The following is a 13,281-nucleotide window of genomic DNA, read 5'->3' on the forward strand; positions in this document are numbered from 1 at the left end:
ATAGCTAGATTTTTCTGTTAGTGCATCATAAATCTGTTGTAGTAAGAAAGGGTTCTGACCACTTTATTAACATTTTTCACAAAGACTTAAGGTAGTAATAAGTTTTCTTTCTCCTCTTTAAAATAATGCTTTAAAGAAACGTAAATCCTAAGTTCTTAAACAGATTCTGTTCATTTTCTGTTAGAGGTGTTTCAACTGAAGTCCTTGTATGGCTGAAAGCATAATTTGTGCTTGCTAGAATTTCACCTTCTGTTAGACTTACTGTGTAAGTAGGCTGTTTAACTTTTTAAGTTTTTAGTGTCTTAAGCAGTTGAAGGAAATCAAACTTGCCAAAACTCGTATCTATTTTCTGCCTTCATGCTGCTGATACGTGGTTGCTGTCAAGATACAGACTTACTACAGAGAGTCCACTGCAGACACACAAAGATTATTAAAGGACTGGGACATCCTTCTTATGTGGTGAGGCAGAGATTTATGGATTTGTTTAGCTCAGCAAGAAAAATGCTTATGAGGATCTTAGATGAGTATAAATAGGTGATGGGAAGGAATGATAAAGATGAATCCAAGCTCTGCTCAGTGTTGGTCAGTGTCGTGACATGGCAGTGGGCACAAGCTGAAATACGGCAGGTTCTTTCTGACCATCAGAAAGCACGTCTGTGCTGTGTGGATGCTGGAACACTGACAGAGGCTAGGGTTCCCCAGAGAGATTGTGGAGTCTCCTATGGAGATCTTCAGAAGTTGCTTGGGTATGGACCTGGACAACCTGCTCTTAGGAGGCTCTGATTGAGCAGAGGTTGGATTAAATGAGCTATTGAGATTTCCTCTAAGCAATAGTTCTCTGATTTACAGAGAAATTTACAGAAATTACAGATTTACTGTACGATCAGAATTGCATATAAATGTTAACATTACTTACACTACTATATGTGTGTTAAAAAAGTATAAATTAGAAAATATAATTTTTCGTATACCTGCTATTAAAAATTTCTTGTGTTCTGAACTGGATTCAGCCCTGCTGACAAAAAATTTGCTGACTGCTACATAGAAAATAATGATTTTGGTTTTTTACTGTCCTTATGCTGTTGGTGTTAGATAGTAGCACATATGCCCTATTATTTGTTTTCAGACAAAACTTTGGAATGTTTAACCTTTCTGACTTGAACATTAATTCCAACTTATTGGGAAACATTACATAGAAAATAGCTCTGGTGTTTCTAAGAAGCATGTGAAAAAGTGTAAAAACAGTGTTGACAATTTTGAAGGACCATTGATCTGAAATGGAAGCAGTGCTGTAAAGTGGAAAGAAAACAGCCCTATTCTAGTATACCTGTTATCTGAATGAGATGTCTTGAAAGGCATTTGCCCTGCTAGATGTCTGCTAGATTAAGAATGAACTAAAATGCAAGATATGGAAAGTTCCATTGAATGCATTAACGTTTTTGTGCTTCTTGAAGGTAACTCTGGTTCACTGACTTCTGCCTTCATATGACTGCATCTTCCTTTAAGGTGGATTTCACACCTCATAAAGGATCTTCTCTAAAGCTACATGTTAAGATATATAAAAGATCCCTTAATATTTAAGGTAATTAAAAACATAAAAATAAAATTTAAAAAAACTTTAAATAGAAGACGTTGGTCATGTTTTATAATCAACAATTTTTTTTTTTTTTTAAAGATTTTTAAAATAGGAAGTCTGAGGTGCATCTGAGAAGCTAGTTTCTCTGGAAATTTACATATTTTCATCCCAAATTAGAGTTTAAATTTCCGAATCTGGAAACCTGAATATCTATGACTGAAGATGCACTCAGAACCCAGTTTGAGTAGAGGAGAGTGAGGGAGACCATTATTTAGTTCCTGCTATCAAATTTAAGAAAATTGTTTTATTTTTTCATGACTTCATGACTGCTCTCAACCTCTCCAAATGCACAAGCATTGTTTGTCTGTCCTGGAAGTAATACTTAACTGTCTCTAAGTGAATCAGAAGTACTTTCAAGAAAACGAGTCAAATATCAGTTTTTAAAACTGTTTTAATTAGTATTTTTACTTGCAGAACAGGCAAATATTTTAGAAGAATGCAGTACTGATAATGCTTTACTGATAAAGCTCTACTGATAAAGCTGAACTTCACTAGCAGTGTGCATCCACATCATAACGTACAGTCTTGAATATTAACTATGACTTATTGCCCCCTTGAGTAAAAAAGAGCTTACTCTTTGTTTTATATTCATAGTGTATAAGGCTGTAATCTCTGGCATTTTAGCCTATGAACATTTTCCTTTCATAATTATATTTTCAGTGTTAAAAAAACCAAATCTTGATACACAGTACTCAGCTTGTAATATTTAATCATTTGTGGAAAAAAGAAAAATTCAATAACTCAAATAGAGTTTGTTAAAGTGTTAACTTCTCTCAAGTCACATGTACATAACTATTCCAAGGCACAACTTTCTCTGAGCACTTAATTATTATGCAAATTATGGTAAGCTCTTTCTATGAAGTTTAATTCTATTGTTGCTACATGGACTCTAAAAGCATCCTAAGTACTTTAAAACAACTTTTAAAGATATTTTTAATCCAAATAGCTTACACTGTGTTAGATATGCCAGGAGAACAACAAAGTCAAGCTCTTCATCAGTAATTATTATGTTTTCTTCAGAAATTGTAACTATTAAAAACATATTCAGTATTTTCATTCTTTTGAGAGAGGCATGTACAAATGTGCACTATATCAGTAGCATAGCTGGCTACACAGCCAAAAGTAGAAGTAGTTGCAGGGATGTATAAATATGAGGGCAGGATAAGGAGCTGGAAGTAAGGTCAGGCAGTACATCAGGAGAAACTCCTCTATGACAAAATCTTTCTTTTAAATTTATCTCAGCAACAGACAGGTACTGTAGTACAGAATTTGCTGTTGCTTTGATGAAGCAAAGAAGCTGTCTTAACTCAGATAAAAACAAAATTCTACATGTCCTTGAGTTTGAAATGGAAAAAGAAATATATCAGCATACATGATCAGCTTTCTTGCATTGAAATATTAATATATTAATAGCTCTATCACTTTTTTTGTGGTAGCTGTGCACTCTAAATATCATTGCATTTGTAGCTGCATAGAGAATTGATTTCGTTAGTTTTGAAGTAAATACATGAATAGATGAAAACATCTTGAACAAAGAAGATTCCAAGTTCACAAAATGACTTGTGTGTATGTTTCTTCTGTATCCTGAAGTAGTACACATCATTCACGTTCTCATAGCATTACAGTTACAACTGTGAGCTTGTTTTTCATATCACTTTCCTTTCAATGTGACTGAAAGTTCTTATTAGTGACATATCTTCATATTCTTGGTTAGACCCATTATTAACGGGTTTGGGTGGCTTCTCATAAATCCATTCACTTGGCAGGGTAGTGCTGCTATCTGTATTTCTTGAATCATTCTTCCACTTTTTACAGCAGTGATGAATCTGTTGCAATATTCCAAAAAATATATTGTTAAGCTATTAATTTTTTTTTTTTTCCACTAGATACCTCATTTTTCAGAGAATACATTCCTTACTTCACTATTTATTCTGAATTGTTCGTAAGGTTGCATATCACAGTCTCAATAAAACACTGAAGAACTGATTTTTACAGGTAGTGGCATAAGGGTAATTCTCACTGTATTCAAGAAGTAGAATGTGAGTCTGACTTTATATCAGTGTTTTCATTTAATATTTCTTCAATGCATGGTACTATCTTTTAAGGTGCGTAAAAGCTTTTATTTTATTTAAACAAACAACTTGGTTAGGGTGAAAGAGGTTTGTGTTTTTTTTTTTTTTTAAATTCATCCTGTATTCTTATGTAGCTTGAGTGATCATTCTGGAGAGTTGATGGGATAGATATCTTCTTTTGGGGAGAATCCATAACTGACAGCTCTAATGGCTTCCACATAAAATATGTACAATTTTCATGCATGTTACATGGGAATAGCACATTGTTATGCCCTAGTCTTGATTTTGAAGCGCAGAAAGAAAATCTGACAAAAGTAAGAAGAAATACAAGAGAAATTTAAGCTAAGAAAAGACAAGTGTGACTTCTTCCTGAGATAGCAGCTCCTTCCAGAAAGTACCTGAAGTGCTCAGCCAACCCTGACACACCAAATTTAAGTAGTGGCCTAGAAGTGTCAAAAAGCCAAGGGACTTTTGAGTGATCTAGTACCTCTTTCACTATTTCACACTCTGATTTTGACACTATACACATTTTCATGGTATGGCACATTTGTCATGTAGTGAAGAAATGACCTGTAAGAAATTATAGACTCCCTGACTTCAAAAATGTCAGTGTCTTTCTCTTTAGCTGCTGTGCTGCCTTGACCCTGGCCAGCAGCCAAACACTCATGAAGCTGCTCACTCACCTCCCCCTCCCCAGCAGGATGGGAGAGGACAAGAAGAACAAAAATGAGAAATCTCCCGGGTCAATGCAAGGGCAGTTTGATAGGTGAAGGAATGAGGAAGAAAATAAACAACCAGAAAGTCCTAAATGAAGCAAGGGAAATCACTCACCACCTCCCTCCAGCTGACCAATGCAAAGCCAGTCAGAGAGCAACGGTCATCTTTTTAGCCAACAAAAACCCTTTGTTCTTCCTCTACCCCTGATTCTCTTGATGAACACAATGTTATGTGGCGTAATATCCCCTTTGGTCAGCTGTGGCCAGTCATCCTGGTTGACTCCGAGCCACTTGATCATCCTCAGCCACCAATTTGAGGAAGCAGACTGAGAAATGGAAAATAACTTGATGATGCCATGCAAATGCTGTTCAGTATATTGGTATGCTATCAATACCTTTAACCACAAATCCAAAACATAGCACTGTATAAACTCAATTCTTCATTGAGTTTTTTCAGTGAAAGTCATCCCTGCCAGACCTGGTATATTTTGCTGCTACTGATTGTACTCACAGTGACTCATTTTAGGAAAGATTTATTTGGCTGTTTTTGCATATTCAGATGCAGAAGTGCATTTTGACAGACTTTACTGCTATTGTATCTTAGCAAATTTTGTTTGTTTACTGCCTGAATTGTGTGAACATTTCTGATTTTGATGTGGCTTTGAAGTAACAACACTTAACAACTTGTTTCTAAGGAAAACAAAACCTGTACTTTACTTGACCCAGAAGGGCAATCAGATACCATAAGTGTCTGTAGGTCTTGTAACTTGTCAATGGTGCTGAATCTTTTAATAACGAAATCAGCAGAGAGGGAGCTGTTGCTATAACTCTAGTTTCAGTAACACTTAAATGGCCCTTTTAACTGTACAAGCTGAGAACCTGTTAAATTAGTTACCTATTGCCTCTTGGTCCAATTTAGCCTTCAGCTCTTAACTTCTGAGGAACTGTAAAATATTGGTTTTTGATGGGAGAGGTTACTGGTGATGAACAAGGAACTTTTTAGGTCTCTTAAGTTACTATCTTATACGTTTGCAATTAAGGACCTTGTAATTATAAGTAGAGCCCATTTTAGTACTGTCCATGCCTTCAGAGACTGAGATTCTAATTTGCATCATGTTATGGCACAGCTCAGCTTCATTTCCTTCCAAATGGTTTCCTTCACATAAAGTATATTCCTAAATATGACCAAAATGGAACTATTATTTGAAAGCTTTCTTTTTAGTTTTTGGATCCATAAGAAGAGGTTGATTAACATGATATGAGATAGGGAAGAGATCCACAACTAGGAAAGAGAAAAGATTTCTGAAGTATCGTGGGAAGTATAAGAAATCATTCTGGGCTTAGACAATTTTGTATCAAAAAACATTTTCTTCTCTTGGAAAGTATTTTCTAGTTGTCAAAGCTGGCTAAGGAAATGTCAGGTGGGGACCCATCCCAACTGGTGGGTGGGAGAAGGCATAAAGCCCTGGCGTAACTGTTTGGTTGGCTGAAACACGTGTAAAATAAGCAGACATTAATGTATGCCTGGTGGAGCACATGAAATTAGGAGCTGGAGCCCAAAAGTATGGAGGAAGCAGGATGTGTTTTGAACTGCAAATCATTTAAGAAATTATTTTTTTCTAAATTATCTTTCCAGGTGAAAATAAAAACTTGGTAACATTCAGCAACATCAAGAATAGCTTCTTCAGCAAGCTTTGAAAATGGTAGCTTTTACTTTTCTAAGTATCTCCACTGCCAGAGCTTTCTTTTATGGTCATATCCTCAAATATCCAAATACAGGAGATTCTACCTCTAAATCTTTGGTTAACAGAATAGAGACAGACTTTCTACTTTGCCATAGCTGCATGACCATCTTTCTTTCATTTACTTATAGTATCTTTCCATTAAAAGATGCCACCCATCTTTAGGTCTGTAGTATTTATTTCTGAAGTTGTTACTTACACCAAAAGCTATGATAACTGTGGTGACAAAGAGAGTGTATCCGAGAAGAAGGAACCAACACCACCAGGTGGGTTCTGATCTTACACAGTTTTTGCACGTGAAATCTGAAATGAAGAGGAAGAAAATTAAGTATTTGAAAAATTAAGAAATAGTTGCTTTTCTGATATGATTTAATCTGAAGGATTAGTGAAGACTGACTAGTCAGCACAGTTGTCTTTATCACATTTCTCTTTTTTTCTGGACTGAAAGGTTATACTTCTCATGAAGGAACTATTGTCTTCTTTCTGCTTCAGTGATGAATTTTTTAAACTTCTCTGAGCTAATTATAAAATGAATAGTAAACAAATTTCACAGGTGATAGATCCAAAAACATCTTTATTATATTGCACATACTTAAGTTATGATGAAAAATATGTTTTGGGTTTTTTTAATAAATAAATTAAACATATGGTGTGGTATATAAAATCAGAAGGAATCATTGACAGCTGTTTTTCTTTAGGGATTCAGAAGAACTGCATTGGGAAATTATTATATATAAAGTGAAATCTAGTAACAGAGAGATGCTTTGTAGCCTTTAGCATGCACTAATCAGATATGCCTGCAAGTCTACAAGCAAAAAACTTGCCTCCTCCAGAATTATTTACCTCAGTCACTGAGGTAATTGTCCCCTTCAGGATTACAAAAATTGTTTATATAAATTGAGGCTAGGAGAAGAGTTATAAAGTGCTGAAAATAATTTTACAATTATGTGGAGAGAATCTCATGCTCCTGCATATCCCTACTCTCACACACACTTCATAAAATCACCCACATTTCTTAATTTACTATTAATTTTTCAGAACCTGGAGGTTAAAGAACAGATTGCATACTTCAAAACAATAATGCTGGCACACAAGGACTGAGGAAAATGATGAAAAATGAGTGTCACGGATTTTTTATTTTTGTATGGAGCAAAGTCTCAGTAAATGTTTGTGGATAATACTGAGAAAAAATATTTCGTATTCTAAATATATATGGTATATACTAATATAGAAGATTAACCCAAATACTATAATACACAAAATGTTTTATGTATATAATATGTATTAATTATTGAATCAATGTTTTATTGCCCACAGTCAGATTCTCAGATCATGACTGTAGATTGTTTTCCTCATCCTTCTTCTCACAGCACTGAGTGGTAGAATAGAAATCAGTAAAACTGATGGAATATTTAACTCACTTTGCATCCATTAATACAATTGCTTTGACTATCAGATACCTCTTACCGTGCACTGTCAGCTTGGTTCCGTTTCCACATTTGCCATGGGTTTTCTGGGTTAGTATCACGTCACAGAAATATGAGTTGCTGTCATTCTTGTCAACATTGCTCAGTTTTAAGATAGAGAATCCCCTGAATATGTCCTTGGTAATGTGTACATGTGGCCTTCCTGCTCCTGAACTTGACCGAAGACTCTGCTGGTTGTCACAGCTGGGGCCCTTCCTCCAGTACACAACTGGCTCCTCATTCTCCTCCTTGGGGTATTCAAAGACACATAGCATCCACACAGTGGAGTTAAGGAGCACACTGGCATCTTCGGGGTATTGCAAAACCAAGAGCTCTGGCCCACTGCTAGCTGTAATTAATAATTAATTAATTATCACATTTATTAAGGTTAATGTTCTAGTAATATTCTTCTTAGTCCAATACATTGTTATTTAAATATTTGATTGCAACTTGTTTTGTGCAGGAATAATTGCAAACAAGGAAATGAAATTATGACTAAATGAAGTACAAATCAAAAATGAAATGAATACAGCAGTAAAAAGTTTTGCAGTAATATATTGTATTCTTGTATTAAAATAAATAGAAGAATATTCAAGTTCACCCACATGCACCACTTCTCATATTTTCTGTACAATGCCAAAAGTTTTGTTTCTATGCCATGTCAATACAAGTCTTGAATTTCCATAATTTTTCAGCTTCATTAATTCTTAACATCATATCTAGGTCCTTTGCTGGTTTTTAATTTTATTTTTTTAAATTCTTTATAAAATTTTATGTGAGTACTGTGTGCAAATAAAATAACCATATAGAACTAAAGCAGAAGGATGAGGAAGATTCTGGAAGATCTTCTTTATGGAAGATTCTATCCATAGAATAATGGATATTTTGAGAATGATTTCTTGTGTATATCTGTTGTGCAGACAACAATGAGGTAAAGGACTGGAAGTATGCCTGAACACATCTATTACTGTGCCATGAGCAGGTAAAATAAAAAAAATAAAAAAAATAAAAAAAAAAAAAAAAAGAACAATCCAACAACAACAAAAAAACACTTATTAGTTAAAGTTAGATTGCAATGAACAGGTATTAAATGGAAAGAATTCTGAAGGTTAAGCTGATAATACATTTAATTACTCCCTCTGCCAGAGGGTTGGAAGATATCTAGTTCCATCCACGTGCTGTGGGCAGGACTGCCACCCTCCAGATCAGGCTGCCCAGGACCCCATCCAGCCTGACTTTGCATGCTTCCAGGTATAGGACATGCACAGTTTCTCTAAGCATCCAGTGCTTGTTCATCACCCTTATCACAAAATGTTTCTTCAATTAGGACTACCTTCTTTCAGAGTAAAAGTGTTTCCCCTTGACCTGTCACAAGAGGCCCCTGGTAAAAAATCTTCATCTTTGTTGTAAGCATTCTTTATGTCTTGAAAGGCCACAATGAGGTTTCCCTGGAAACTTCTCCAGACTAAACAAGCCCATCTCCCTCAGCCTTTCTGCAAGAGAAAGGTGCTCCAGCCGTCTGATAATCCTCTGCATCCACAAGGATGAACACTGGGAAATTTTTGTGAATAACAGAATACCCTTATCAGATACCCACTTGATACCCATATCCGATCAGCTAGCAGTGACACCTCACAATTTCTAGCAACTTACATGACTAAACCTTTTCTCCATTTGAGTCTCATCCTAAATTATTCAAAATTTTAACTAGTAGATAACAAGTCTGCTTCAAAGTCAGTTATTTAAACTTTAAATAATCACGTTGAAACTCCAACACTTAACCCTATTCTCCTTTTGTAGCCAGTTAACAGAAATAAGTTAAAGAAAAGCTTGATTTTAATGCCATAATAAAGATTTAAACAGATAAAAAAAAAATTATTTTCTCATCTAATGTAAAAACAGCATCTAATGTAAAAATATTTCTCATGTTCAGAGAAATATGTTAAAATTCTGTGAACTGAGTCATTTTTATTCTGAGAAGGTGAAATCAGATTTCCATTATAAATTATGTTATATTTATGGAACTGCTTTGAAATGAAGCAATTTATCATATGCAAATATATATATATGAATTTTTATACTGAGTATAAAAAATTGGAAAGTAATTACAAAACACAACAAATGTTTTTAAATCAGAAAAAAATAATGTTTTAAAATAGTTGAATACCTTTGTTTTATATGTTATATTTACTAGAATTTTTATCATTATAAGACATGTAAGAAATGTATGTTCAAAAAGAACATGTGTTGTACTTTAAAGGGATTTGGTTTTCTGAGATCTGACATGAAACCTGATCTGACATTAATTACATTTTAAAATGTAATTAACCCATAGGAGTACAGGACCTTTCTGAGTACTTTCTTCATTTAAGTATAAAGCAAATATCTTAAAAAATTTCCTGCATCACACTCATAGCAACATTCCAAAACCCAGTGAAAACCATTCTCAGCTTAATCATTAATATCTCATGCATTTTCATCATATCATATAAAAAATTGATACAAATTTTATTTTTGGCACTTTCATCCCTGATTAAATATAAGTATTACCTTTCTTGATTACTTTAGTTTTGAAGAATTCTGGAATAAAAGCTTTTGGTAGGGCTTTTTTTTTTAATTTTTTTTTTTCCTTTTTTCTTTTTAGAAAGTTAACAAAACAACAGCAAAAATCTACTTACCTGTAGTGTTAACAAGATAAGATATCATAAGCAATATGCCAATCCTCATCTCTTTTTTTGGGATTGCTAATTGACTGGTTTTAAAATCTCAGATGAGACTCCAAATAGCACAGCTGCAAACACCTAGCTGAAAATTAAAGTTCTCCAAAAAACATGTTTTTAACCTTGTTTCTAGGGGGAGGTTCTTGTGGTTTTACTCACTTATTTCCCTTTCTGCCATTGCACATCCTGGACATTGCAACAGATCAACTTCTAATATTGTAGTTTCAAACTTAACTCTAGTGTGACTGTTTTTCCATTCTGAGATTTTTCTTCAGACAGCTCAGAGGAGGAGAATCGGTTATATGTGGTGAGTTTGGTCAAAGCTGCCCACCTTAACAAAACATATATATATATTGTTAATGGCAATGACGATGTAATACAGCAAAGTTTTCAATAGACACCTCCCTGTGATGCTCTTAAAGCCCTGTTTATGCCACTAGCACCAGATACATGAATGTGACGTTGCTCTATCTTTGTAGCTAGAAAAATAACATACTGCAAAAATATTTCATAATAAATATTATTTCTCTTTGCTGAAGTGATACTGAATGTCTACTAATCACCATGCAGTCCAGCATACATGAACATTGGCTGCCAAAACCCTCAAAGTGTAAAAGGTGGCGATGTGGTTTCTGTCCTAACATATACCATTGCAATTCACTTAAGACCACGAGATCAGCTAACTTCCTTGCAGCTCACATTAAATTTTATCCCACACCATTACCCCTGGGTTTTATTAAATCTTGGTTTCATTCCTCTCTCCTGCCTACTGATCTGAATGCCTGGATTTGATTAAGGATAACTTCCATGGAAATATCCAGTTTTGACTTGACAGCTTCTAGAAGAGCATCTGCAAATTCAGTGGTTAATTGCTGCAATGACTAATCATTCTCACTCACTATGAAAGACTATGTCTTCATTTCTATTCTGAACTTCGCATTCAGCATAAAGCTACCTCCTTTTTTTTTTTCAATTTTCTTTTTTTTTTTTTTCTCCAAGATGATACTTAAGATTTCTTAAAACCATTTTATGAGGCATTAAAATCAAGTTCCTTCCCTTCTGCTCTTCTGACTTATTTACAGATATAGGACTACTCCTCCACAGTGCTGATACTTAATGATAAGCATATGCTTAAGTCTATTGCTATTTGGTAAAGATGTTCAAAAAGAGTGGGTAGGAGCGATGTGTATGTGGCATAAGCACTTTCATGAAGACAAATGAGAAGACTTTTGTACTTACTGCACAGTATTTATGTGAGTGAAACATCAAGAAAACATGGTGAAAGATTTGAAATAATGAAGAACTTAAATAAGATCAAATCTAAAAATTTTACTTTATGACATACAATAGGAACTATTAAAATGTCTTTGTAAAAAAAAAAAAAAAAAAAAAAAGTGAATTTACTCTGTAGCACTGCGAAGAGATGAATCTTTAAATATTTTATATATTTCCTGAATAGTAAGTAGCTGTCTGGGAAGAATTTTAAGCTTTGAAACTTAAAACAAGTTAATAAATGGACAATGACCTTCTAACCTCCTCCTCTAGAAAGTAGTGTACAACTTTAATATAAACTGGAAGACTGAAGTGTAGACCTTCTCCAAGACCACCTCATGGAGATAAAAATAAGAATCAGCTCTATTAAAATATCGGAGATATAACAACAAGTAAGAACAATCACATTTAGACTTCTGTCAGTCCTGTGTTTTTTCTTATTGCCAGTTTGAGCTATAATGTCAGGGAACATATAAATTTATCTAAAAATATCTTTTTAATTATCTGCAGAAATGATGATTAGTTTCAGGACTATAATAGAGACAATACATTTTTAAAAGGCCTAGATTCCAGCTGATTGATTATTGTCCTACAGGACTAGAAAAATATGAATGGATTTATCTAGTAGGCTGTAGCTTCTCTGTCAGCAGTGTCATTTTCACTATGTTAAATGGGAGAATTAAGAGTGTAACTGCATGTCTGTGTCACTGCTCTATGGTTGTAGTATGGAGGAGTGGCATATTGTAAATGGGAAACAAATACGCAATCTGTTTTAAAAATTTATAGTGGCATCACAAAGAGATGAGAAAATAAATTTTGTGCCAATTTCTACTGAAGCAATGAAAACAGATAACAACATGTGGGCAGAAGTAAACAATTTCAAAGAGTAATGGCTTTTCACCAATCCCTATTTGGAAGTATTTATCTTTGAAAAGCAATCAAGCATTTTATGAATGTCTATAAAAATGCAGATGAATATAGCTGTTTGGAAAGAAAAACTTATGCCTTGTAATTCAACTATTACTCCAAGGTAGCTGCTGTACAATATACAGCTGCTTAAAGCAAGCATCTCCTTAGCATGCCTTAAACAAATAGGGTAACTTGCATCTAGTTTACAGTTTATCATTTAGTCTTATTCAGCATAAATTTCATCCAGAAACATTATAGAAAACTTCCTAATGGTAAGCGTAGCAGAGCAGATCCTCTGAGGAGATGGCGGACCTCCAGATAAAATGGGACAAACCTGTATCCAGAACAACATGAGAATAGTGCATATGACTTCAGGATTTCTCTGTGTTTTCTGATCAGTTGTACAAGATGGGAGAGAATAAGCACAGACAAACAGGCAGAGGCTACTTTAAGTCCAATGACTCCTGAAAGCCTGAGAGAAAATCTGCCGTTTGCCCAAATAGTGGAAGATACGTAAACTCCTGCTGGGTTTCTGCGTAGAAAAGCATTGTTTAGCCTATTAGAAAGTTAGAGACAATGCAGGATCCCTTCTAGTAGTTACCAGAATAAAACAGGAGCAAAAATGAAATTCACACTAAAAGCAAATACTTGAATGGCACCCCACAGTCACAATTAGGAGAGAAATGAGATGGATGAATTACAAGAGAAACATGGAAAGAGTATTTAGGCTCATTTGACCAAAACTACT

The 13,281-nt window shown here is 34.5% G+C and overlaps 1 protein-coding gene across 4 annotated transcripts; it reads right to left on the reverse strand.

Moving 5' to 3' along the window:
- Positions 1-1,641: 1,641 nt before the first annotated feature.
- On the reverse strand, positions 1,642-10,478 carry LOC122155933. 4 transcript variants are annotated; one of them, XR_006167338.1, is made up of 5 exons: positions 10,311-10,478; positions 7,627-7,981; positions 6,366-6,469; positions 4,540-4,750; positions 1,642-3,462 (listed from the first exon to the last, which is right to left on the reverse strand). XR_006167338.1 is itself a non-coding variant. In XM_042810313.1 (5 exons), exons 1-4 carry the CDS (start codon positions 10,357-10,359, stop codon positions 4,586-4,588), a joined length of 666 nt encoding a protein of 221 aa, XP_042666247.1. In that variant the 5' UTR covers positions 10,360-10,478; the 3' UTR covers positions 1,642-3,462; positions 4,540-4,585. The 4 variants fall into 4 exon arrangements, 3 of the variants coding, with proteins under 3 accessions (XP_042666247.1, XP_042666246.1, XP_042666248.1); XM_042810313.1 differs by having other exon boundaries at positions 7,634-7,981; XM_042810312.1 differs by lacking the exon at positions 4,540-4,750 and having other exon boundaries at positions 7,634-7,981.
- Between the last annotated feature and the right edge of the window lie 2,803 nt (positions 10,479-13,281).

Source organism: Centrocercus urophasianus, unplaced genomic scaffold (assembly GCF_019232065.1).
Source record: "Centrocercus urophasianus isolate 14NV4802_14NV808 unplaced genomic scaffold, USGS_Curo_1.0 seq_12, whole genome shotgun sequence".
Lineage (NCBI taxonomy): Eukaryota > Metazoa > Chordata > Aves > Galliformes > Phasianidae > Centrocercus > Centrocercus urophasianus.

Excerpts from the sequence above, each read along its gene's own strand:
- LOC122155933 (XM_042810312.1), bottom strand. The coding sequence starts at position 10,359 with ATGAGGATTGGCATATTGCTTATGATATCTTATCTTGTTAACACTACA. Across the intron at positions 7,982-10,310 it reads TTATCTTGTTAACACTACAG|CTAGCAGTGGGCCAGAGCTC; the intron begins GTAAGTAGATTT and ends TATTAATTACAG. Across the intron at positions 3,463-6,365 it reads CAGTTATCATAGCTTTTGGT|ATTCATCACTGCTGTAAAAA; the intron begins GTAAGTAACAAC and ends ATATTGCAACAG.